General features: G+C 43.9%; 1 protein-coding gene across 2 annotated transcripts in view; it reads left to right on the top strand.

Moving 5' to 3' along the window:
- Positions 1–25,769, top strand: part of cpne5b (copine Vb) — a 723,670-nt gene that overhangs the window by 575,171 nt on the left and 122,730 nt on the right. For both annotated transcript variants that reach the window (XM_041195525.1, XM_041195524.1), the window contains 2 exons: positions 23,581–23,627; positions 24,962–25,143. In XM_041195525.1, the coding sequence (XP_041051459.1) occupies positions 23,581–23,627; positions 24,962–25,143 (229 nt within the window). The remainder of the gene's footprint in view (positions 1–23,580; positions 23,628–24,961; positions 25,144–25,769) is intronic.

Here is a 25,769-nt window from a genome sequence, read left to right as displayed (position 1 = left end):
CAATGGAATATTTCAAGATCCATAACAATTGAAAGGGCACAATAGTCTTAATCAAGGCCAATCACTTGTAGTATAGATGCTGAGGACTAATAACTCCAACTCATATTATTTTGTTGCATCTCACAGGACACGAAGAGAAAGAGGGGAGACAACCTAGAACATGTGGAGCAATAGCTGGGTGAACTGTGTACAGATTAAGAATAACAATGGGTGGAATTTTCCAGTCCCACCAGCGGCAGGAATAGTGGAGGGCAGGAGCACAAAATTGGGCATGAGGCCAAAAGTTGGATATCTGCCTGTGGGAAAATAGGTTGGAATTTTGCCTTCAGGACTTTCTTGGTGGCCTAATGGTGGATCGGCTTTCCCGCTGATCCATGTCAGGAACACCATCTGATGCATTAGCATGTAATGAATACGCATTAAAATCACAATTTGGCGGAATCATGTTCTCCCTCCTAATTTAGTGCCACATCAGGTGATATTAGACCTATCTGATTTGCAACCAGATAAAAGTGGGGTTCACCTTCACCTCGCTGGTGACTTAGAGATGCGTAAATGCAGTGTTCCTCTACCCGTCACTGCGCTGTTTCCATCTCTCGCCACTGTTCCAACTCACTGACCACTACAAAGCTATTCGGTCTGGCGGGACCAGGATGGTGCAGGCAGGCAGGCAGGCAGGCAGGGCTGTACCCAGTGAGACTGCTGTGGGTCGCAGGCAGGGCTGTACTGTACCTGGAGAGACCAGACTGAGGAAAGTTGGGGGGTGGTGTTTGGGGAAAGGCAGAGTCATGCCGGGCTGGGAAGGGGTGTGGGTTTCAGATGACAAAGGGAGTGAGTGAGGGGATGGCAGGCAGAGGAATGACTGGAGGTTGGTGGGGTTATGAGGAACAAGGGTGGGAGAGCTGGCATGCAGAGGAATGACTGGGACTGGGGGAACTGAAGCCCAATATGGAAGGCGTGAACACAGACTTATGTGGGGGCCAAGTGGGGTTTAGTTCTGTACGAGAGGGAGAAGTTTACAGAGATTCATGACTCATGAGGGGGTGGGGGTTAGTGCACGAGAGGGAGGGGGTTCACACAGACTCATGACTGGGGGAGGCAGTATTTGATGGAACTGAGAGGGAAAGTGGCAGTCACTCATGTAGTCGTGTCTCTTTGGACCACATTGCCGGGGTGGGAAATCAAAACCAGTCCTGGGGCTCTCATAGACTCAAAGGCTCATAGACGTTAATCCCATTTTCCAGTGCTTGGCCCATAGCCCTTGAGGCTATGACAACGCAAGTGAATACCTACACACTTCTTAAGTGTTGTGAGAGTTTCTGACTCAACCACCCTTTCAGGCAGTGAGTTCCAGATTCCCACCCCCTCTGGGTGAAAATATTTCTACTCAACTCCCCTCTTAGCCTTCTACTTCTTACCTTAAATCTATGCCCCCTGGTTATTGACCCGTCTACTAATGGAAAAAGTGCCTTCCTATCCACCATATCTATGCCCTTCATAATCTTATACACCTTGATCAGGTCCCCTCTCACACTTCACTGCTCCAAGGAAGACAACCCCAGCCTATCCAATTTTTCCTCATAGCCCCGACCCTCCAGCCCAGGCAGCATCCTGATAAATCTCCTCTGCGCCCTCTCCAGTGCAATCACATCCTTCCTACAATGTGGTGACCAGAACTGCACACAGTACTCCAGTTGTGGCCTAACCAGCATCTTACACAGTTCCAGCATAACCTCCCTGCTCTTGTGTTCTATGCCTCGGCTAATAAGGGCAAGTATCCCATATGCCTTCTTAACCACCTTATCTACCTGCCCTGCTACCCTCAGGGGTCTGTGGATATGCACACCAAGGTCCCTCAGGTCTTCAGTACTTTCCAGGGATACATCTCATCCAGGCCTGCGGATTTATCCACTTTTAAGACCGCTAAACCTGCTAGTACCTCTTCTCTCTCTATGTTAATTGTTCTAATATTTCACAGTCCTCCACCCTGATGTCTGTACCTGCATTGTCCTTTTCCATTGTGAAGACCGATGCAAAGTATTCATTGAGGACTGTATCCACGTCTTACGGGCCCACATTCAGATTACCTCTATGGTCCTTAATTGACCCTACTCTTTCCCTAGTTATTCTCTTGCTCTGTATATATTTTAAAAACCCCTTTGGGTTTTCCTTTATTTTACCCAACAATGCTTTCTCATGCACTCTCTTAGCTTTCCTAATTTCCTTTTTTTAATCCCCCCCTGCACTTTTTACAATCTTCTAGGGACTCAGTCATATTGAGCCCTCAGTATCAGCAGTAAGTTTCTCTTCTTTTCTTAATCTTAACCTTCATGTCCCTTGACATCAGGGTTCTCCGGATCTGGACCCCCCCTTAGTCTTTACGGGAACAGATTTGCCCAGTACTCTCGCTATTTCCTCCTTGAATGCCTCCCAATACTCTGACAGTCCACTTGGGCCGAATCGTATCCCATCTTAGTAAAATTAGCCTTTCCCCAGTTTAGAACTTTTATTCCTGGCCCAACCTTATCCTTTTCCATAACTATCCTAAATCTAACTGAGTTATGGTCACTACCTCCAAAATGCTCCCCTACTGATACACCTTCTACCTGCCTAGGCTCATTTCCAAATATTAGGTCCAGAACCTTGTTGGGCTTTCTACGTACTGGTTAAAAAAGTTCTCTTGGATGCAATTTAAGAATTTTGCTCCCTCCCTACCTTGCACACTAAAACTATCCCATTTAATATTTGGGTGTTAAAATCCCTTACTATTACTGCCTTGTTATTCTTACACTTCTCTGAAATGTGATTACATATTTGATCCTCTATCTCTCCCTGACTGTTAGGGGGCCCATAGTACACACCCAACATCATGTTTGCCCCTTTTTGTGTTTTTTACTTCTGCCCATATGGCCATATCCTTCCAAGATATCATCCCTCCACACTGCTGTAATTCATTCCTTGGTCACTATCGCAACCCCTTCTCCTCTTCTATTCCCCTTTCTATCTCATCTGAATACCCTATAAACAGGAATGTTGAGCTGCCAATCCTGCTCTTCTTTTAGCCATGTCTCGGTCATAGCTATGACATCATACTCCCACATGCATTTCTGTGCCCTCAGCTCATCTATCTTATTCCTCAGGCTCCTTACATTAAAATATATCCCATTTAGTCTTGCGAAACTCACTTCTTTCTTATCTAGCCTAGGTTTCCTCTGCCTTCCAGACTCACTAGCGTTTTAATTTCTAATTCCATCTCTGCTTCTCTCCCCTCTGAACTACTTTTCAGGATCCCATCCCCCTGCCAATTTATTTTAAATCCCCCTCAATAGCATTCGCAAACCGCAAGGATGTTGGTCCCTTTCCTGTTCAGGTGTAACCCGTCCAACTTATACAGGTCCCACCTCCCCCAGAAACAGTCCCAATGCCCCAGGAACCTAAAGCCCTTTCTCCTGCACCATCTCTCCAGCCACGCTTTCATCTGCTCTATCCTTCTGTTCCTGTACTCACTACTGCATGGCACCGGGAGTAATCCGGAGATTACTACCTTAGAAGTCCTGCTTTTAAATTTCCTACCTAGCTCCCTAAAGTCTGCTTGTAAGATATCATTTCTCTTTTTTCCTATGTCATTAGTCCCAACGTGGACCACCACTTCTGGCTGTTCATGCTCCCCCTTCAGAATGCCCTGCGGCCGTTTCGTGACATCCTTGGCATCCGGGAGGCAACGTACCATCTGAGTCACATCTACGGCCGCAGAAGCACCTGTCTACTCCCCTCACTAACAAGTCCCCTACCACTATTGCCCTTCCACACTTCTTCCTCCCCTGCTGAGCAGCTGGACCACCCACAGTGCCATGGCCTTGGCTTGGTTGGCCTCTGCAGAGGAACCATCACTCTCACCGTTTTCCAAGGCTGAGAAATGGTTGGCGAGCAAGATGCATTCGGGGGATTCCCTCACCACCTGCTTGGTCCCCTTCTTCTGTCTGGTGGTCACCCATTCCCTCTCTGCTTGCACTTCCATAAGCTGCAGAGTGACTACATCCTGAAAAGTGCTATCCACGAACCTTTCAGCATCGTGAATGCACCGTAGTTCCCCCAGCTGCCACTCAAGCTCCAAAACCCGGAGCTCGAGTTGCTCCACTTGGAGGCATCTCCTGCACACATGGTCATCAAGACTGCCAGGAGTATCTAGGATTTCCTACATAGCACAGGATGTGCAAATCACAGGACTGAGCTCCCCAGCCATATCTTAACTATATAGAATATGGACCCTTGCTTTTATTTTACCATTACTCGTGGTTGAGTCTCACTGTTGTAACATCTCAGGACATATGCATATGCAAGATGATCCCTGAGACCCTGCGCATTGCATTGTGGAACAGACACGGCTTCCATGTCACAAGGCTTCCAAAGATTCCAAAAGTGCAAGGCAGGGGTGAACTTAAATCTAAATGTGGCAGCCTAACAAAGCCTTGGATGAGTCTGAAATTACATGGCTGTACTTGACCCTCTCCAATCCTATTTATGATTGGGCGTCAAGTTGCTGGGGTGGGGGGAGGTGGGGGTATTAATAGGCACATATGGTCCTTGAGTTAGCTCCTCAGAGGCAAGGGTGGAACTGGGAATGGCATGTATCTAATGAGCACAGCCCAAGGGCTTCACACTGGGTTTCAGGCTCAGAGTGGGACGTTGATCATTGCTGGATAAACTACATTCATGTATTTGCTCTACCTGTCCCAAGGAAGGAGGAGTGTAGAAGGAGGCTGCAGACAATGCTGCCTTCTTGATGGCTGTGTTCTGCATAAGGAAAAGAAGAAGGGCCCGCCACCATCTGGCAGGGTTTAGAGAAGATCCTCGACCTGAGGTGCATAGTCCAGGGGACCCCAGGAAGACCCAGAGGCTGAGGAGCTGAGAACCTCCCATGGAGACAACTGGCACAACCCAGGGTGTACTGAAGAAATCTCTCATTTTTGGATTGAGAGAGAGTGCCACAGACACCTTTGGTTGTCACAGGATATGGTGGCTCACATCTGCCACATTCTTAGGGAGGATCTGATGGCACATGGACTGGGAGGTCATCCCTTGCCAGTGGCTGTAAAGGTGACCACTGCACTCAATTTTATTGCAAGCAGCTCATTCCATGGATCCACTAGGAACCTATGCGACGCCTCTCAATGCATAAATGTATAAGGGAAGTTACAGATGCCCTTTACAGTAAGGCACGTCATTATATCCAGTTCACAATGGACGAAACCAGCCAGGCCACTAGATTTCTGGGATTTGCGGTGATCTCCAGCTTCCCATGAGTGCAGGCTGCTATCAATTGTACACGTCACTTTGAGAGCTCCGTGGCAGCAGCTACTGATCTTCTTCAACAGGAAAGGGTCCCACTCCCTCAATGTGCAGCTGGTGTGCGATCATCAGGAGAAGATCATGTGTGTTTGTGCCAGATTCCCTGGGAGCTGTCATGGCTCCTACTGAGTCATTTCCCGGTACCACAGATCTTTGAGAGCCCACAATGCTTATAGGGTTGGCTGCTGGGAGATAAGGGGTACCCACAGAAAACTTGGCTTATGACACCTGTGCGTCATCCTCAAAGTGTCTCGGAGGAGGGATACAATGTGGCACATTCTGTTACCAGGTCCATCATAGAGCAAACCATTGGCATCATGAAGATGCGCTTCTGATGTTTGGACCACTCAGGTGGGGGTCTATAGTACCCTGCACAGAGTGTGCCCTGCATAATCATGGTCTGCAGTGCACTACACATCCTGGCACATTAAAGGGGCAATCACTTGTCAGAGGGAGACAAGGAGGAGGCAGAGATTTCATCGGATAAAGAGGACTTGGAAGGGCTGGAACCTGAAGTCGGCCAAGGTGGAGACGTCCCAAGTGAGCATGCCATCGCCAGGACACACAAGACGTGCCTGTGACACGCTGACTGCCACTAGGTTCCAGAAGGAGTAATGTTCACACAAGGGGCAAGTGACTAACATGACTTGGCTAAACCTAACAAGAGTCTGAGGGACACGGAGGCAGACTAATGAGGAGTGAGAGGTTAGGTCACCCTTGAAATAAGACAGCACATAGAATCAGATGCAAGAGACATGCACATCCCGAGACATTGGGTCATAAAACCAAATTGTATTTACAAAGGTGCATTATATATACTGTGAATGACAGTGCTACCACTGTCCAATCATCAAGTCTTAACTTCACGTACTTTGCTGCTATGCCTGGGTACAGCCCCAACATCCACAGCAGAGGTGGATGCAGCCTGCTGACTGCTGTGCCATGTTGTCTGAGATGATTTCGGCAGAAATTCTCTGGACCTGGAGGGCCCTGGCCTGCTTTGGGTCTCCTACACTGGGGTAGGTGCATCTTCCTCAGCCTGAGCAGTTGGAGCAGAATGGGTCACAGGTAGAGGGAATTGGGAATGCTGGACACCCTTGGAGTCCCCTGTATCTATGGCCCTGGGGTGTCCGGCATATGCTCCTCCATCCTTTGGTTCTAGACGGCCTCTGCTGATTCCTTGGGGAGAAGGGGCACCTGGAGGGAGGCTGAGGTGCTCTGTCCCCCTCTCGCCTAACCACTGATGGAATCCACCTATGCCTAGAACAATGGAGTGTAGATCTGAGCGCAAATCCAGCAGAAACTGCTGGACCAGGGTCTCCAATGCAGTTGCCACCCTCCAATGAAGACCTCAGTTGTGCGCACATGCCAGAGCTACGACAGAGAGAACGCAGACGGACTCCTCCATCCCTCATTCTAGTCTGGTGACTTCAGGGGACAACTCTGCCTGATGTTCCCCTACCTAACTTTGCATGTCGAGCATGTGTACAATGGCTGACTGCAGAAGTTCTTCATCTGACTCGGATTCAGCAGGGGTCTGTTCTCCAGCAGTCCTCTGAGTACCAGAGACCTGGGCTGTCACTGCATTCGACTTCTGGGATGATTTGTCCACGAGGCCAATCTACAGACAGTGAATCCGAGCCTAATCTAGATCGAGGACCCACTGAGATGTATGTCTCTGCGCCAGTGGAGGGTGAACTCAGTGAGGGCTCCATATCTGCTGGGTCCTCAGCATCATCATCTGAGGTGGGCTGGGGCTGAGGTGCTAGCTGGGAGTTTGGCTCGGCCTGCTCCTGCTGATGCCTGGAAGAGAGAGAAGATAGAATCAGTTACTGAGACGGCAGAATCTAACATTACATTTAACTCACTGTGAAGGACATGACGTGTTTGGCTAAAGCGTTCATCTGTACTGCTGAACTGGGGGAGGCCAGTCTCACCTTTGCTACAGGAGCGATCCCTGTCCTCTCATGCCAACTCAGCTGCCTCCTCCTCAAATGCAGTCAGTTCCTGTATTTGGGGGGTTCCCCCTCTGCTCTGGTTTCTCTTCCTCTTGTTGTGGGCTAGCTATGCCTGCACATAGACAGATGGAATGGAGTATGATGAGAACAGGTGGAAGAGAATTTGGGAAGCATGCACGGCTGCTGTGTGTGCTGTGCCTTCCCCAGTAAGGACAGAAGATGTTGAGTGTGCAGGATGATACATGAGATGTTGGTGATATTAAAGTGTGTGTGAGAGACATTCAGTGCACATGTACCTTATGCTAATAGTATGTGAGGTCCCTGTGGACTGTAACCCTTAGCGTGCCCTTTTGAGAATGTGAGTCTAAAGTGAGTAGAAGGTTGACGTACCCTGGCAGAGCAGATGAGATCAATCATCCTCTTCCTGCACTGCAGCATGTTTCTTTTAGGTGTGCCACAGGCACAGACCTGCCTGGCAGCCTCCTCCCAGGACGATGAGGTCAGACTGTTCGTCCTCCTGCTTCCATCTCCTGGGAAGAGAACATCTCAGCATTCGTGCACTGCCTGTATGAGAGTCACCAGGCAGTCGTTGCTGAATCAAGCTGCAGATCACTTGCTGCTCCTGGAGGACATGTTGTATGACCACACCACACAGCTGGCCGGCAGAGTGACCGTGTGCTTAGGCGCTGCTTAAATATGGCTCCAGGAACTTCAACCCCATAAGGTAATGGCAGGCGGACAAGTCGGTGCCCATCCTGCCATGTGATTTGGTGAGCAGCTCGCCGATGTATAATTAATCAGCTTTCAAGTGAAAATCAGGCATGAGAACCTGCCTTGCCAATCAGCGGTAAGCTTGCTGACTATCCTGCAGAATCATCCCAGATTTGCACTATGTGTGATAGCGAGTGGAAAAAATGATGTCTTACCCGCTGGCCTCAATGGCGGCTTTGCACGCCATATCATTCCAAACCTGCCACATTAATTATACATTCCCAGGATAAACATTGTCTTGATGGTGGGTGGGCTCCGACTCGCCTGCCACGCCATCACCTCGCCGCTTCATCACGCCAGGCATTACATTTAAAGTACAGCCGTGCTCAATGCTTCCAGTCCAGGACTGCAGCAAAGAAGACATGGCCCCCAAAGGCAAGAAGACTGCAGCCCTCAAGCACCTTTTGGACGCCATGGAGGCCCGCTATGATATCCTCTATCCCCGCTCTGGCCACAGGAGGGGCAGCAACATTACCACTCCGGCTTGGTCACCAATGCTGCACAGATGAGGTTGGCCATCCAATGCAGATAGAGGTTGAATGGTCTCATCCGTGCAGCCAGGGTATGGCAACCATCTCATCACTCTAAACTTACACACTCAAGCCCGTCACACGTTTACTGGCATCTCACTCACTGCCAGTTCAAGGAGCATCACCACCCATTCTCTCACACATAACCTCACATGTCCATCTGTTCTTTTCTCCTCTGGAGACTGCCTCCTCAGCCCTCACCATCTTGAGGCCACTTGCACAGATCTACATGTGCCCCCACACACACCCTGGGATACCCTCCTTCCCCAGTTCAGCTCTCGTCCTGCAGCCCCTTTCCTTGCCTGAGGCCACTTCTCCCCCTTCCCCAAGCAAGCCCTAGCCCTGCAGCCATTGAAAAGCCATCCACATATGGTTGATCTGGTAGGTAGAGATCTGCCTGTGAGCCCCCTAAAAATGGTGCAGTGCTATTTGTGAAGCCTGGTGTTGATGACTGTAAGTGCTGACCGAAGCAAGGTAGACAAACAAACCTCAGTGTCCTGAGTGAAGTGCAGCCCGCCAATTGCATACCTTATATATGCTGTTGTGAAACACATCAGTTGTTTTCCCATGGACGATCCAGAGGGGGGTGATGAGTCCAGCAGGCTGGCCTTATAATGCTATGTATATGTATTACAATGAGGTTCCCAGCATCCGATGGCGAGAAATGATGCCCGCCATTGATGGGCTGAGCAGATGATCGCAAACTAGTTTCACAACGTTGTGAAACCAATTTTTGGCCTTCTCGCCATATTGTCCGCTCACGCCACCGAACACACCCGTCGCTTGTGGGCGCAGAAAATCCCGGCCTTAGCCTTCAAAATGGAAAATTCCGCCCAACAGTAGACTAAGGAGACATAAAAGAGAATATACAGAAACAGATATTTTTTCTCCAAAGTATTGTTTCCTTTTCCCTGCCACAAATATCCTCTTTGTAACCAGGCACAAGGATGCTTGTGCAAGGGCCATCTTTCGTTTCCCTTCCGGAGGGGCTCTATCTGGCTTTTACTTCCTATCTTCTCAGAGTCAGAGCAGTACCAGAGAAAAATCACAGGAAGAAGTATTACAGAAGTAGTTTTTTGCCTCATCACCCCACAATGAAGTGTGCTGGATCCTTCAAGGGAGTGCTTCTTGAGTTGGGAACTGATTGGGTGGTGATTGAATATTTGAGTAATACCACTTCAGACCCAATCATTCTAATCTGTGAGAGTAAACCAAGATCCTGAGACAAATGTTTAGAAACCTGTTCATCTAATTTAAGGCCTTTTAACTCAAAATTGCTCACAGCCAATGCTTTAATGAAAAACCAGCCAAAGTGATGATGGCCATTTCTCTTTCAATAGGCCTGGGAAACAAATAGTAAGTTCCTTCCCTAGAGAAAAGTCATCTGCATGACTTGCTGTTAGCTTCTCAGCTACCCATTTTGTCATCTGGTAGACTGGAATCCACTCAAAGTGCCTTGCTCAAGGGCATTGTTCACATAAAAGCTTTGCTGTTGTGAGAGGTTTTTTACCAGGCACCATGGTTAGAAAACATTACATTGCAAAGATGGTTAGTACTACAGTAGCCTAGAGGGCCATTGATACTTAGATATTATGTATTATTTAAGTAAAAACTCAGTATTTAGTTTTTACAATAGGAGCATGTGTCTAAGGAATTCCACCCCTGGGATCATGATAGATATGGTTGAGAGCCATTCACTTTATGTTTGACCACCTTTCAGGAAGAACCTACAAACTGTCAATCATAGCATCCAACTTTCTTGAATGGTCCACAGTTTTTGACACCATCCTACATATTGATTAATCTTTGTATGAAAAAATAAATTCTTTATATCCCTTTGTGCCTTTTTCACATTTAAATCTTCAGATCCTGATCCCACTAACATATTTTAATTTGAACTGCTGCTAAGCATTCACTTTTCCTGCTCTACTGATCCCATTTTAGTTGCCTCTTTTCAAAGCTGAAAAACTCAATTTTTTTTGGTCTTGTCTGTCATGAACAGAATTTATGTGTCTTCTTACAGTCCATAATCAGCATGTTTTGTACATGAGGGGTGTATGCTTTATTATCCTCAGAGCTATTGATCTAACTTAAATAAGTCCAGCAGCAAGCTTTTTGTGAATTTAAAAATAAGTAAGGTTAGTCATTGTTACACATTTGCCCTGGAGGTTTTGCATGTCTCACTTACTCCACTCACACACTATCATTCACAAAAAGACCAGATATGGATGAGAGAGAAAAACAATACAATTACAATTTATCATTGTCTCAGACTCTTTAATGAGTTGATACTTTGGTTGAAATGAAGGTCTTATAAAGCAGACAATTATCAGTAAGCTGCAAAGTCTCTTGTAGTTGAATTTCCAGGAGGTTGTTCTCAGGTGAGGGTGAAGTTGAAGTTGGAACAGACTGGGGAGAGTCCTTCCCGGTTTCAAGGTATTGATGTTTAGAACTTTGGCTGCTTGGATGCCTTTCAGATGGTTGATGGCTTCTGGTGGAATCTCTCTTTAGAATAGCTTCTTGCTGCTTTAATAGCAGGCAACGAACATGGCTGTCTCACCATGTGACCTGCTACAAGTCCAAAGTCCTTTTCAAAATAAGGTGGGTGGCTGGGTCAATTTTCCATCCTCTGTGATGACTTTAGCACCTTGAGAGTTTGAGACAGCCAGTGTCTGTGTATCTGAATGACCCATTCAATTTGAAATTACCCTTTTGAATTAGTTTCAGGAAAAGGCGTTGAGTCAACATCAGTCTAGGAAATTCCTTTTGTTCTCTCTTGAGACAAGGGAGTTTCAATCCACAAGAGAAATCAGATGATTCTTGGGCAGCCATCTTTTTTGTACCCTTTTGTGGTTTTTAAAAATATAAAGCATTGACTCAAAGTTCATAATATGAAGTGTCTTACACTTTAATCATCAAGCCTATTTCCTCAATAATTCTATCACTTATCAAATAATGTAAGAAATATATCCTGTAAAGGTATTTTTACTCCTTTTGAAATGATTCTATTTTATATTATTTTTATTATGCGTTTAATTCATTCATAGAATATGGGTATTGCTGGCAAAGTTAGCATTTATTGCCAATCCCTAATTTGCCCTTGAGAAGGTGATGCTCAGCCGCTGCCTTGAAACGTTACAGTGCAAATGTCTAAGATACTACCACAATCATTTAGGGAGCGAGTTTCAGGATTTTGACCCAGCGATGATGAAGGAACAACTAAATATTTCCAAGTAAGAATGGTATGTGACTTGGAGGTGTAGTGTCTTGTCTTTCTAAGTGGTAGAGGTTTTAGGCTGTACTCCATTTAAGTATGTTGTTATGTCCTATTTTGTTGCTGTCTAAATAAATCTGGTTAATACTTGTAACCTGTAAGCATTGGGTGACAGGCACAAACTATTTTAGGCTCTCTGCCTCATTTCCATATGACGGCTGTGTGGGCAACATTACACATGTTAGATAGTGGCAGCTCACCCATTGGGGGGAATGGAATTCATGCAAAAGTGATGTCCTTTAAGAGCAGCTTGTATCTCCTACAGCTGGGGTGCATTTTGCCTAAGATGCATGTTTCTGTGTCTGAATTCTTTAAGAAAGCCCGGGGGTGGGGTGGGGGAAACCTTATGGAGGAGGTCAGCAAGATTAAGGAGATTCCAGTTCTGTCTGATGAGAGATGGGTGCCAAAGCAAATAAGCTGGCAACAGTGGGCAGATTGGCAAGCAAGTGAACGCACCTGCCATTGCGCCACGGTCCTGGCAGCAGTGCAGAAGAAAATTCAATGATTTTACCAGTACCGCTGGGTATGGCTCCTAGTCACGTCTTTCTTACTCTCTGCATAGCCCGAACCACTTGTAGCCCGAGGTCTCATGCCTTCCCTCCACAGCTTCCCATCCATCTCCTCCAATCACAACAGCAGTGGCACTTCCTTCTGTTGCCACTTGCACTTTCTGCACCTACTACTGTCCTCACGATTACCCTCCTCACTTTATCATACCTGCTGCTTGCAGGCAGCGTACAGATTAGGCTACTTTTAACCCACACAACTTCGAAGTGGACAATCCAAAATTGTGGCGGGTCGCAAGGCCAGTGGATACAGCATGTGTGACCTGTGCTATCCTGCTTTTCTCTTCCCACTGAATATGCACAAGACAAAAATGCTCTACAAAATCGCAGCGAAAGAACACTGTAAAGCAGTATTCATTAAGCTTTCCTCGTTTAGCGCTGAACCATTCAAGGGATTCTGTTTCTGACTGATGCCATCAATCTTTTCTAATGAATTTAGACAGCAATAAAGTTCACTTGTTATGTCACTGGTGACCGCCGTCAGAGCAAGAAAACTATAATTAAAATCCACATTCATCAAATAATTCTATGTTTATCACCTCATTAGAGTGCCTCAGTTAATAAACAACTTACTCCACAGATACTGCCGAAAGTAAATGTGCCACATTTCATTTCATCAGAAGGTTGACATGAACAGGAAATAGTTCTAAGTTTGTGAATAAATTAACGTAAAGAACTCTTAAGAAATTTATATCGGTGAATAGGGGATAAGGAAAAATTTCCACTGTTTACTGTTAAATAATAAGCATGTACTCAAAGAGTGCACTTACAATTTTACTGTAATTACAGAGAACTTCCCCAGAAAATGGTCAACTAATAGGCAATACTGTTGATATGCTCCCAATAATTAAATAAATAATTTTTATTAAACACTGTAATTCTTGTAGTTTTGCCAAAGAAGGAAGTGGTAATTTTATATTCGGTAGAATTTTGCCGTCGGTGAGCAGGGGGCGGGGCCCACTTGCTGACGTGGGATGACGTTGGGCGAAACCCCCAACGTCATCCTGCCCCATTTAAATTTTCAGGAAGGCGGGGGCGCAGCAAAATCAGCTGAGGGCCCACTGACTTGTCAATGGCCAATTGAGGCCATTGACAGGATCGATTATACAATTACAGGGCCTGCACGTCCGACCTTAAGGCTGGCAGGGAGGCCAGGAGCCCCGGCGGCAACTAGAAAAAACATGAAACCTCATCCACTGGCAGGATGAGGTTTCATGTAGGGTTTTTAAAAGTTTAATAAAGTTATTATGTAAATTATGAAGGTGTCCCATCCCATGTCACATTGTCACATGAGGGGGACATGTTAAGGAATTTTTTTTTCTATTTTTCATATCTTTCAAAGTGTCAGCGATCTCCCTGAGGCAGCACTTAGCCTCTGGGAGATATGCGCTCTTTTGTGCACATGCATGAAAGAGCGCACTCTCGATTTTGGGGAATCCCCACCATCTGCACAGGAAGCGCAAAGCTTCCACAGCGGGGATCATCTCCCTGCTCGCCAGAGATTAGGTCGGGCCCGCCCACCCGACAGGCAGAAAATTCTGCCCACTGAGTGGGATGCGGTCAGTGGGAGGTTAGAAACTTAGAAGTCTGAAACTGGAACCCAACTTCTGATTTTAATGGAGATGGGATGATGGGCTTGTGACCCAAACGCTCTGATTTGTTGAAAACTTTTAAAGATGCTGTGGGCCTCTCTCCCGCTGGCCACCTCTCTCCTGCTCGCCACGTCTCTCTCGCTCACCAACTCTCTCCCTGACCCTCTGACTCGTTGCCTCTCCCGCTTGTCACTTCCCTTTTCAAAACCCTTGCTATGCAAGAGGGTCTAGAAAAGGGGCACCAAGAGGGAGGAGGCAAGCAAGGGAATGAGAGGAGTTGCAAGTAAGAGGGTCCGGGAGGGAAGCGAAGAGCTTGAGGGTCAGGGAGGAAGTGGTGAGTGGGTGGGCCAGGGAGGGAAATGGCAAGTGGTAGGGAGGCACGAGTGGGAGGTTTGGGGAGGCAAGCAGGAGGGCTGGGGATGGAAGCAGTGAGTGGGAATGTGGCAGTCAGTGGGAGGTAAGTGGTGAATGGGATGAGGCAGTGAGTGGGAGAGTCTGTGAGGGGAGCAGCGAGTAGGAGAGAGGCAGTGAGCTGGAGGTGAGAAGTGACCAGCAGGATGTAAATTGAAACAGTTAGTAAGTTATTAAGAGTTGGTAAGTTAAGAGTTAGTAAATTATTAAAGTTGTTAAGCTATAAAGAGTTAGTAAGAGGGTTTTTGGTCCAGTTAATACCACAGATACCACTGGTTTTGTAGAATTATTAAAAGAAGATTCAACACATTAAAAACACAAGGGTATTTCTGGGAAGTTTGATGAAAGTTCTTGGATCCCCAGCCCAGATCTCCAAATAGCAACGCAAAGGTTCTCATGAGCTTATCTCATGAGACATTTTAAATCATTCTTGCTTTCAAGTACTACCTTTCCCCAATTCACTTTTATATGCATTGTGAAGACAGTTTAATTTAAAAATTGTGAACTGATTTATTACTTCATAATTCATAGATTTTTAATCTAAAAGAACTGTACATGAAATAAATGTTGCTACTTCCCCAAAAACTACCCTAACATCATCCTCCCTCCTGGAATTCTAATCTCTCTTTACCACAATGCCCTCTTCCCTGGTTCCCAGATGTAGTTTCCTCCTTCAATAGGGACACAATATCTCTCTGACCTTCACCCTGAAGTTCACAGCCTCTCTCCAAATTTAGAGACACTTTACCTCTGTCTGATTATGTTTGTTGATGTGAAGAAATCCTGACTGAGCTATTTTCCTGACTATTCAAAGAAAACACTCAATAAGATGAAAAAAATAAAAGTTGTCTTTTCCACATTTCCTATCAATTCAAAAGTGGCAAGCTTCCTTAGCTCTTTCTATTTTAAGCTTGAAGTTGAAACAAAAGATCCTAGCCTTGTCTTGAGCCATTGCTACCAGTTCAACTTTTCTTCTGCCAAATGACTAAAATACAAACTACAATATAAAAAACTAACAAATCTATTTCTCACGTGTGGTACTGTAGTGGCTATGGCTCTGAATCCTTATGCCTCCATTAAATGCCATCCCTTCTAACTAAAACCCCTTTCCCTGGAACTGTTCCAGTAATTCTCCTCTGCGCCCTCTCAAAGACCTTCTCATCCTTTCTAAAGTGTGGTGGGCAGCACTGGGTGCAATACTCTAGTTGGGACCTAATGGCTTTACAACAGTTCAGCATAACATCTCTGCTTTTGTACTCCTTTCCTCTCTTTATGAAGTCCAATATCCAATGCTAACGACTCTCTCAATACGTCCTGCCATGTTCAAAGATCGATGCACATTCAACCCCCAGGTTCCTCTGTTCATGCACACTCTTTATTGTGCCAACAAGTCTATATTGCCTCTCCCAATCCCTGCTGCCAAAATGCATCACCTCACACTTCCATCTGCCAATTTTATGCCCATTCTACTTGCATATCTCCGTGCTGTTGCAGGCAATTTGTATCGTCCCCATTGTTAGCTACTCCTTTAAGTTTGGTATCATAGGCAAATTTTGAAATCTTACTTCATACTCCAAGACCCAGGTCATTTATATATGTCACAAAAAAAACACTTCCTCTTTTTCCTGTCTTGCTCCTGCTCCAAATGAGCAGCCTTGTAAATATCAGGGCCATGGCGTCTGATTCATGTAGAATTTTTTATATATATATAGTGAAGAATCTGAATCTAATTTGAAATGTTATTATTTTTATATCTATGTATATCTCTCACTTGAATTAGTGAAAGATTGTGTTTAGTTGTTATACTCCTAGCTCACAGTTATCCCACATAAGCCTCAAATAGGATTTTGAGTCCTGAATGTACTGAACAAAATCAATCAAATAAAAATGCTGTAATATAATCTAATGATTCACAAAGCATTATAAATCTCGAGAACTAAGTTCAAGTGTTACCATTAAAGTTATCTGATCCCCATGATTGAGCTAAAGCCTTGCAACATCCATTCCAACCCTGCTCGCACTCTTTCTAATATCCTGTTGTTCGTTGGAACATTTTAACTTAAATCAAACGGTGATGATTTTTTTTTTCTCTTTGTCTCTGTGTTCTTGTAAGTTAGCACCTGTGGAGAGTGTCTGTTGATTAACTGAAGGTAGTAATATTCAAGGCGCAGAATGCTCCAATATTTGGTACATCCGATTTTGCCTAGGAACAGGGGCGGGACCCTGCTGGGATATTTTAATAGGCCACAGAGATCACTTCAAGGGTCAGTGAACCGCAGTTAGCAGAGAGTTAGTCAGCAGCAGGTGAAGAAGAAGGTGGCTATTTCTATACATCTGAAGTGCTATGGTTAACTCTGAGGTGCGGGAGCTCAGAGGAGCCGTGGGAGCTGTTTGATAGCTCCATGTTGCTGAGACTGGGGCAAAGGAATGCCTATGGATAGTAGTGTCTTGCTCTGAGCACTTGAAGAGCTGGAATTATGCTGATGATTAGATGGTGGAGCGCGGCCTTGTGAATTCAGAGGGATGCAGTCTCAGGAGAAAAGATTGAGCAACTGGGAGGCAAGCAATTGTTGAGGCAGTTCAAGTTGGAGTTTGGAGAAATCAGAGGCTAGACCTTCTAAAGAGAAGAGCTAAAATGCCTCATGAGGCATACAGTTTTAGAAATGCTTTGTGGCTCACAGTGATCACTCCTGTCTGTGTGGGTTGTGAGAAATTTGTGGGATCAGTCTTGGTTGTCTCTGCCATTTAATATGCAATTTGTGGTGTGTTTGACCACAGTTTGCCTGTTGATTCATGTTTATCTCATGTTAATCCTGGATGTTAGAGTGTAAGATAGACAGTATTTACTGTTTGCTTCATAGATTTGAATGTAGTAAACTTTATTTTGCTTGTTTAGTCTTGTGGTTTTATTCTAATTAGTTCTTTCATGGGATGTGGGCATCACTGGCAAGGCCAGCATTTGTTGTCCATTCCTAATTGTTTTTGAAATGAATGACTTGCAAAGCCATTTCAGAGCCAACCACATTGCAGTGGGCCAGGAGACATGTGTTGGCCAGACCAGGTAAGGACAACAAACTTTCCTCCTCCAAAGGGCATTAGTGAACAACATGGATTTTTACAACAATCAATGATAGTTTCATAATCACCATTACTGAGACTAGCTTTCAATTCTAGACTTTATTAATTGAATCTAAATTCCACCTGCTGGGATTTGAACCTGTGCCCCCAGAGGATTAGCCTGGGCACCTCTATTACTAGTCCAGTGACATTACCACTATCCCCCCAATTTATTCTCTGAGTAAGTCTGTTATTGTGGGGTTGCCCTGGGATCTGTTAGCTTCATACTCCAGACGAGGTCTTGCGGGAGGCAATAGTCTTTGTCCAAGAATGTTTATTTATATGCTAACTATTTACAAAGGTTACATAAGACTAACAAATAACAAAAGCTACTCTCTGAGTTGCTACTTAGTCATAGTCATCTCCTCTCAGTGATGACATCACTGTGACACAGCTCCTTTTGCACTTGTTCAGTGTGCTCTTATTAGAGTTAACCCTTTGCTCTACAGTAAGTAACTGGGATTTCAAATTTCACCTACAAACAAAAACTGGATCATAACTAAATTTAGGGGTCCAGACTGGGATGGTAACAAAACTCACTTGCTGTGTGAGTTCCTGGGTTGGTGTCATTTTGAGCAAAAAGACAGAGAGACATTTTTCTGACACAAGTAGTCACAGCAGGACAGCACAATGTGGCGGGAAGAAAATTTGATTTCCTTTCTCCCCTCCCCCCACATGTACTCTACTCATATTGGTCCCCAATTTCCTGGATTGCACTTGCACAGAAATTGCACCAAAATTTAAGCCAGTGTCTGCGCCAATCTTACTGGCAAGAACTTATGCCCGAAATTCACGTGGAATTCATTTGCCTGTACTAAGATTTGGAAACTAGCATAAAACAAGCAGAAATACAATGCCACCATTATGGGTAATAGTGAGTGGGTTGTTACCTCCTGTCCTGGTACTTCATTCTCAGAGTCACTGTGGCAGTTGTGAAGACTATTCCATCTGATTAGTTCTCCTGAAGGGATGGGCAGTGATGGGAAACATGGTCTGAAACATGTTGCATGAACTGAGATTGACATCATTTTGGTAGAATATAATACATATCTCAGTAGGAAAAAAAAATCAAGTAATTGTAAAGGAAGTTGCTTCCAAGCACCATGAATCTCAAAAACGCTGATATCAGATAAATTTGAGCTGTGACATTCCTAAATGTTTGGGCATTGAACTATGCTACTACATTGTTTGAATAAATGCAAGAACCCCATGTGAGCTAGTCTTTTGCATGTGAGGCACATATAATTAGGTGAACCATGAAGAGTTCTGGCAGAGATATCTTGTAAATGGCATAATTATGGAAATTTACAGTCAGTTACACAGGAATTTCCTTAGGGTTTTGGGGGGGAGGGGATGGTAAATGATACGTAGTAGTCATGCTGATACTTTCCAGGAAATTCTGGGTCATGAAGCCAACATGGTTGGTTTATTTGCAACATTTTCTTTTGCATTTGAGAGAATCTTCATGCCTGTTGAGATGAGCAATAAGTTAATGCCTTAAAAATGAAACACTCAGTTTGGATGCCCGGTACCAGATTTTGGCACTCCCACCTGCTGAGTTAGATGCAGAGTTAAGCTGGCTCTACGCTCGGTTCAGATTGTGCACTTGCCTTAACTTAACAAGTATTTACAGGTAACATGTTTCATTTTGTATTTTGCACTCTGTGGCGTTTTTTTGAGTAAAAGTGCTGATTTGGTATCTAATTAAGAGCAACTTTTTGTTGAGGGCACCTGATCACCAGTAACATGGTTAAGTCTGGTACAAATTATTTCAAAGATAGGGTCCTTACAACCAACAGAGGTACGTGTGTTCAAAGCCATGTTCTAGAAGTGAAAGGCCAAATCTTAACTCATTGCACTTTTGAATCCTCTATCAATTGTTATTTCAGATTGTATCTTGCATCTTTTCAGCGAACTTTGTATCAACATTTGTTTCAGTTGTCATCAAATTGAGAAAGAAAATATTGATTTTTTTGACATATGCTGTGTAAACAAAGCTGAGAACCTAAGATTGATGCTGACTACCAAAAAAAACAAGGATATGCATCACAGTATGAACACAAACTGATATAGCCTGTCAAAAAACTATAACACCTAATTTACCAGCTGGTTTTCAGAATTTGTCAACAAATTCACTGATGTTGTCAACTAAACAAATGGCAGTTCCTCAAAGTGAGGAGGTTGCTTGCTATGGAGTCTGAGAGTAGGGCGAGGGAGTGGAGAGAAAAAGGGGGAGAGAAAGAGAGAGAAGTTGTAAGAGATAGGGGTGAAGTCAGTGCACATTAAAGGAGGTAGAAAAGGAAAGGTAAGAGGCTAAGAGAGAAACAGCAATAAGAGTGGAAATAAAATCCAAAATCCACAGTCCACATCAGCAGTCAGTCATTCATCAGTTGGTTGGTCAGTCTGTGGTCGATGAGGGTTTGTGTGCCTTTTTGAGCTTTCTTCTTGCTCTTTCATCTTCGTTATCCACCCTCCTTCAAAACCAGCTATACCTTGGTGAAGCAGTCCGCACCATCATTGCTGGTCCCGTGCACTCTATTCTCAGCTGTTGAGGTCAAAACAAACCATCATTCTGCTATCATATCCAGTCACCTGGTCAGTAAGACAATTGAACCATGGCAGCAAAATAATCAGTGGCTTCCTGTGAATATCAAGTTACACATTCAAATTGTCAGTCTTGTTTAGTATAAGATGTGTCAATCATAGAGTGCCAATAACAGTAGCTCTGAGCATAGCATTTGATGAAAAAAGTCAAATTCTCAGATAGTCACAACGAAAGAAAAAAGCAAAGGGTAACAGTGGGAGAGACAAAGAATTTAGGTGGAGAAAGGGAGAAAGGAGGTAAAGAATCAGCCAAAGACAGAAGAGGCAAGAGAAGAACACCTAAATAAAAACAGCATTCAGGTAACAGAGTGAGAATATTTACTTACCATGGGCAATACAATTCACTCAAAATGTTTCCCAATTTTTTCTAGAGCTATTGCTTCCTTCTTAAGGATTGAAATTTACAATGTCCAAGATAAGGGATTAACCAAAATTAAAAACTCAAGTAATTACTTATCTTACAATGGGTGGGAAAAGAAAATACATTGAGATACAGGCCCAGAAAACTGCCTGCATTTCATTTAAAAAAAAACACATTTGTGTCAACAGTCTTTTAGAATGTGCTGAACAAGGGGCGGTTGGAGTAGCTTGGCATGTATCTGGGTACCCTGTCTAACTGGCAGCTAGGTGCCAGAGCAGCAAATGGCCAGGAGACACCCACCAGCAGAAACCCAAAATGCGTGTACACTGCCTTGATCACCCATTCGTCCTATGCCAATCACATCTTTTCTCATTCTCTCATAGATTTTTACCTTCACTTAGGCAATGCAGCAGAGCAGACCATATTCCACCTTCTTAAGCACCATTCCCAACTCTTCCAAAAATCACTGTCATCGCCCCCTCCTCAAAAAATCCACTTTCAATCTCTCTGTCATTGCATAATATCACCCATATCTAACCTTCCCTTATTGAACCTTCCCTTTCTCTCCCAGGCCCTTGAATAAGTTGCTTTCTCCCAAGCCTGTGCCCATCATTGTTGTAAGTGTGACTTTCAATCCTCCAGACAGTTAGTATTCATGCCACAAGAGCGGACTGGCTGAATCAGAGCCTCAGATTGCATCCTTTGTTAATATAATTGTGGTTCTCTATGCAGACCCGTTTTTCTCATCCTTTTTTTTTGCAGCCTTTATGGTTAACCATACCACCCTCCTCCAACATGTCTCTCCTCCATCGGCTACTTGGCTCCTCTCTAATAAATATGATCATAAACAGAACAATTCTAGCAGCCGTTTCTCTTACTGCTCTATAACTGTTACCTTTAGAGCTCCATACTGCCCCCACCCTAACCTTTCCAGCCACTAGCACCCTTTCCTCTTTCCTCATCTACATGCTGCCCCTTGGCAACATCATCCAAAAACACGGGGTCATCTTCCACATGTATGCTGATGGTACCCAGCTGTACTTCTGTATTATCTTTCTCAATCTCATCCACTGCCCACTGAGATTGCTTGTCTGATGTCCTGAGGTGGGTGAGCCACAATTTCTTGCAATTAAGTGGTGTGGTATTAAAGTCTTCTTCCTCAAACCCTGTATCCTCACGATCAATTCCATCCCCATCCCTGACCGCTGTTTGGGGTTAACTTATTTGATGCAGAACTGAGCTTCTGATCTATGCCCTCTCTAGCACACAGACCAGCCACTTCCACCCTCAGCCAACCTGCTGCTGAAACCTCACTATGCTTTTGCTACCTCCAGATTCCATTATTCCAATGCTCTCCTGATTGGCATTCCCTCCTCTGTGACCTTTGGATCATTGAAAATTTGGCTGTTCATATCTTATGTCACACAAAGGGCAAAATTTTCCCTTCTGGAACTAAGTCCCATGGCGGGGCTGGAATGGGAAGAATTTCCCGCCGTGGAGACTGCTGGGAATTTGCGTCTATGACGTGATCCCAGCAGTTGGAGTGGGTGGGGGAGGCGGGTGGCAGGCTGGATGGTCCACGCCCCGCGTCATATCCAGGCTCCATATTTAAAGGATTTTGGTGAACCAGATGGGTTTTTTTTAACAACCTTCTGGTAATTTCATGGTCACCATTACTGATACCAGCTTTTCAATCCAGATTTATTAACGGAATTTAAATTTCCCACAGCTGCCATATTAGGATTTGAACTCAAGTCACTGGATCATTAATCTAGGCCTCTAAAATAGTAGCCTAGTAACATAACTACTATGCTGCCATTCACCCATCACTCCTGTGTTTGCTGACCTACTTGGCTCCTGGTAAAGCAGTGTCTCAATTTTAAAATTCCCAACCTTGTTTTCAAATCCAGAGTCTCACCGCTCCCCATCTTTGCAGACTCTTGCACTCTATAACCTTCTGAAATATCTGCGATGCCTCTTCATCTCTGATTTTAATTGATCCAGCATTGGGACCATGCTTTCAGCTGCTGAGGCCTTAAGCTCCAGAATTTGCTCCCTGAACTTATCTGCCTGTCTATCTCTAAATCTCTCATCCTTCCTTCAAAATGCTTCTCAAAATCTAAACCAAGTTTTGGATTACTTGCCCAAATAACCTCTTTATCTGTTTTGGGATCTTACTTTGTTTGATGCACTCCTGTGAAGTACCTTGGGAACTTTTGCTACATTAAAGGTGCTGTATGAATACATGTTTTTTAAAATGATTTTGCATGCAATGATCTGTCTGAAAGTTGATTGCACATGTCAATTAACACCTTTGGATGAAGAAAATTTTCCTGATCTCTGTCTTAAAAGTATCCTCTTTTAGATTGAACCCATGCTTCTTAGTTCTATACCTACAGTTTATTTTAAGTACTATTCCAGCAGAACTTTTTAGATACCACTGGCACTCTTGTATAAATGTCTATATGATCGCTTTGCAAACACAACCTGTTTCAGGCTTAAAACACTCATGTTTCTCCAGTCTTTTCTTATGTCTTTACTGTTAACGCTGAGGATTAGCCTCGTGCCCCTTTTCTGTGCTGCCTTCAGTGTTTGACTGTCTCTCTTGTATTTTGGAAACTAATTGGATGCGGTATTCATGATTCAGTTTGACTGGAGTGTTATAAAGTCTGATTATTACATCTTTGACCTATATTGTACTGTTTTGCCCATGTAGTACAATATATTTTGACTTTGATTTCTGCTCAGCGTTGTTTGGATGTGCTTAGCATCGAGTCTTCCGAAATACATCTACTTAAGGTCCTACAAGTAGCAATGAGATAAATGGTCAGTAATCTGTTTTTTCATGGTATTACTTGAGTCAAGAATGTTAACCAAGACCACAATAAGCCCCTGTTCTTCTGAAAAATCTCTTTAACCTATACCTGAACCACTGGAACAGGTCAGTGAGAGCTCAGTTGACCAATATTGAAATAAAAACCAACACAGACTTATGTCCAAGAAATATATTTAAGATAAAACTTTATGTCTCTCTGTTTAATTTGCAGAACACAGATAAATTTTACAGTGGCTATTGATTTTACAGCTTCTAATGGTAAGTGCTTAAGTCTCTGATAAAGCTCCACTACTTATGGGATTTGCATTACTTATATAGGTGGCTACGAGTTACTGATTTATGGCTTCAGTCAAATAACTGACAGTTTTTCCATTGATTAATTAGAAATTAAGCTACATTAAATATCCTATCATGCATTAGGATACCTTCAAACGAAAAAGAAAACCTTAATACATTTTAAGTTCTTTCATATTGGTTCTAGAACCCATTTATATGAGTTGCACAGCTTGCTGAGCTCCATTGGAAAGATGATGTTTAGTACAATTATATATTAAGAAAAAAGAATAAAGGATTGATGTCAATGAAAAGAACATACAGGGCAGAATTTTATGGTCCCTTTGCGGCAGGCGCAGGGCTGGAAAATACGGAGAGCTGTTCAAAAGTCCATTGACTTTGAGGGGATCAGAGGGGCCATAAAATTCCGCCCATATGGTGTGAGAGACAGAGGGAACATATTTGCTAACCTAATTCTAATGATTTACAAAAATAAATATGGGAAGCGTTTAGGGAAACCTGTTTAAAAATATTTGCTGACAAGAGCACACTTTGCTCGAAAAATTGTGTCGATGATCTGCTGCCAGTGGCTATTTGGGAGAACCCGTAAGCAAATTCCTAGCAGTGAACTTTTAGTTAAATATTATAATTGAAACAACTACCCAATGAGCTTGAGGGAAGATTGTTACCTGGTGATAGGCTTGATAGAAATACTTTTTGGTGTTGTAATGATGTGAACGTACTGTTACATTACCACTTTTGTCTTGATGATAATATTTTATCTGTGTGCATTGAATGTTACTGTTGATTTCCTTTTCTTAGACCGAGGGAAGACTCACTCCTTGCATACAAAGCACAGGAAAAATGGGCCTTCTTCTTGTATCACTGGCCAGCCCCCATTTTGAGGGTTTTCCAGAAGAAATGAGCCTTAATCCCTTCAGTCAGGCCCTCTCCAATTAAGGGAGTTTAAGTGCAAAGCTTAATGACAAACTTTCCTGTCCAGTTTTCAACTCACAGCTCTGTGTCAAGGCACATGCAGACAAGCAAACAGCCTGTACCCGTCAATCAGGTTGGACATGATGCTCTTGGTTTCACTGCACTTTAGTCATACTCTAGGACTTGGGGGGGTAGGGGTCACAATCAAATCTGTCCTAATAAAAGTTAAAGATGCTATTTTATTAATATTGATACACCAGTATCGTTTCATAGATATAGTTAAATAACATACCCAACAACCACAAAAATTTAAACAACAGCATATCATCAAATGAGAGATTTTTTTTTAATAGACTGTTTTTCTTTTTTACTTGCTTTATCAGGAAATCCATCTCAGTCCACATCACTGCACTATATGAATCCGTACCAGATGAATGCATATGCAATGGCACTGAAAGCAGTGGGTGAAATCATTCAGGACTATGACAGTGATAAGATGTTTCCAGCTTTGGGGTTTGGAGCTAAACTGCCTCCTGATGGAAGAGTTTCACATGAGTTTGCCTTGGTAAAATATTTTGTGCTATTTTTGCAATGTAGGATGTAATATGAAGAAAGAAATACAAAGTATGGATGGGGATAGATCAGATGCTGCAATACATGGAAGCTTTAGCATGCTGTGGCAAGAAATAAGAAACAGGAGCAGGAGTAGGCCTTACAGGCACTCGAGGCTACGCCACAATTCAATAAAATCATGACTGATCCTCTGCATTAACTTAATTTTCTTCTCCTGTCCCCCTAATTAAAAGGGCACAGGCTTGAACATGCAGTAAGATCCCAACAGAGTGATGCTTGTATGAACTGCATGATAGAGAATCCCTGCTCATTTCCCACTGCGAACATGCAAATTACCCCCAGATCATTTCCCAGCCTGAACGGCAACATCAACCAAGTACAGCTTGGTTTGCCAATCCTGGTTGGATGCCTTCCTGGAGGTTTGATCACATGATACTTTATCAGGTGACACTTGACTCCCATTGGCAAATGTTGTTGCATTTACCATTAGGATTCCAGCAGTGACGACATTACAAAAGTACTTCATTAGCTGTAAATACTTTAGGATGTAGAGAAAATGTTTTCACTTACAGGTGAGTCTGAAACTAGGGGCCCTCAATGTAAGGTAGTCAGTAATAA

The sequence above is a fragment of the Carcharodon carcharias genome, chromosome 9, assembly GCF_017639515.1.
Source record: "Carcharodon carcharias isolate sCarCar2 chromosome 9, sCarCar2.pri, whole genome shotgun sequence".
Taxonomy (NCBI): domain Eukaryota; kingdom Metazoa; phylum Chordata; class Chondrichthyes; order Lamniformes; family Lamnidae; genus Carcharodon; species Carcharodon carcharias.
This window is presented reverse-complemented; position numbering and strand designations above follow the sequence as displayed.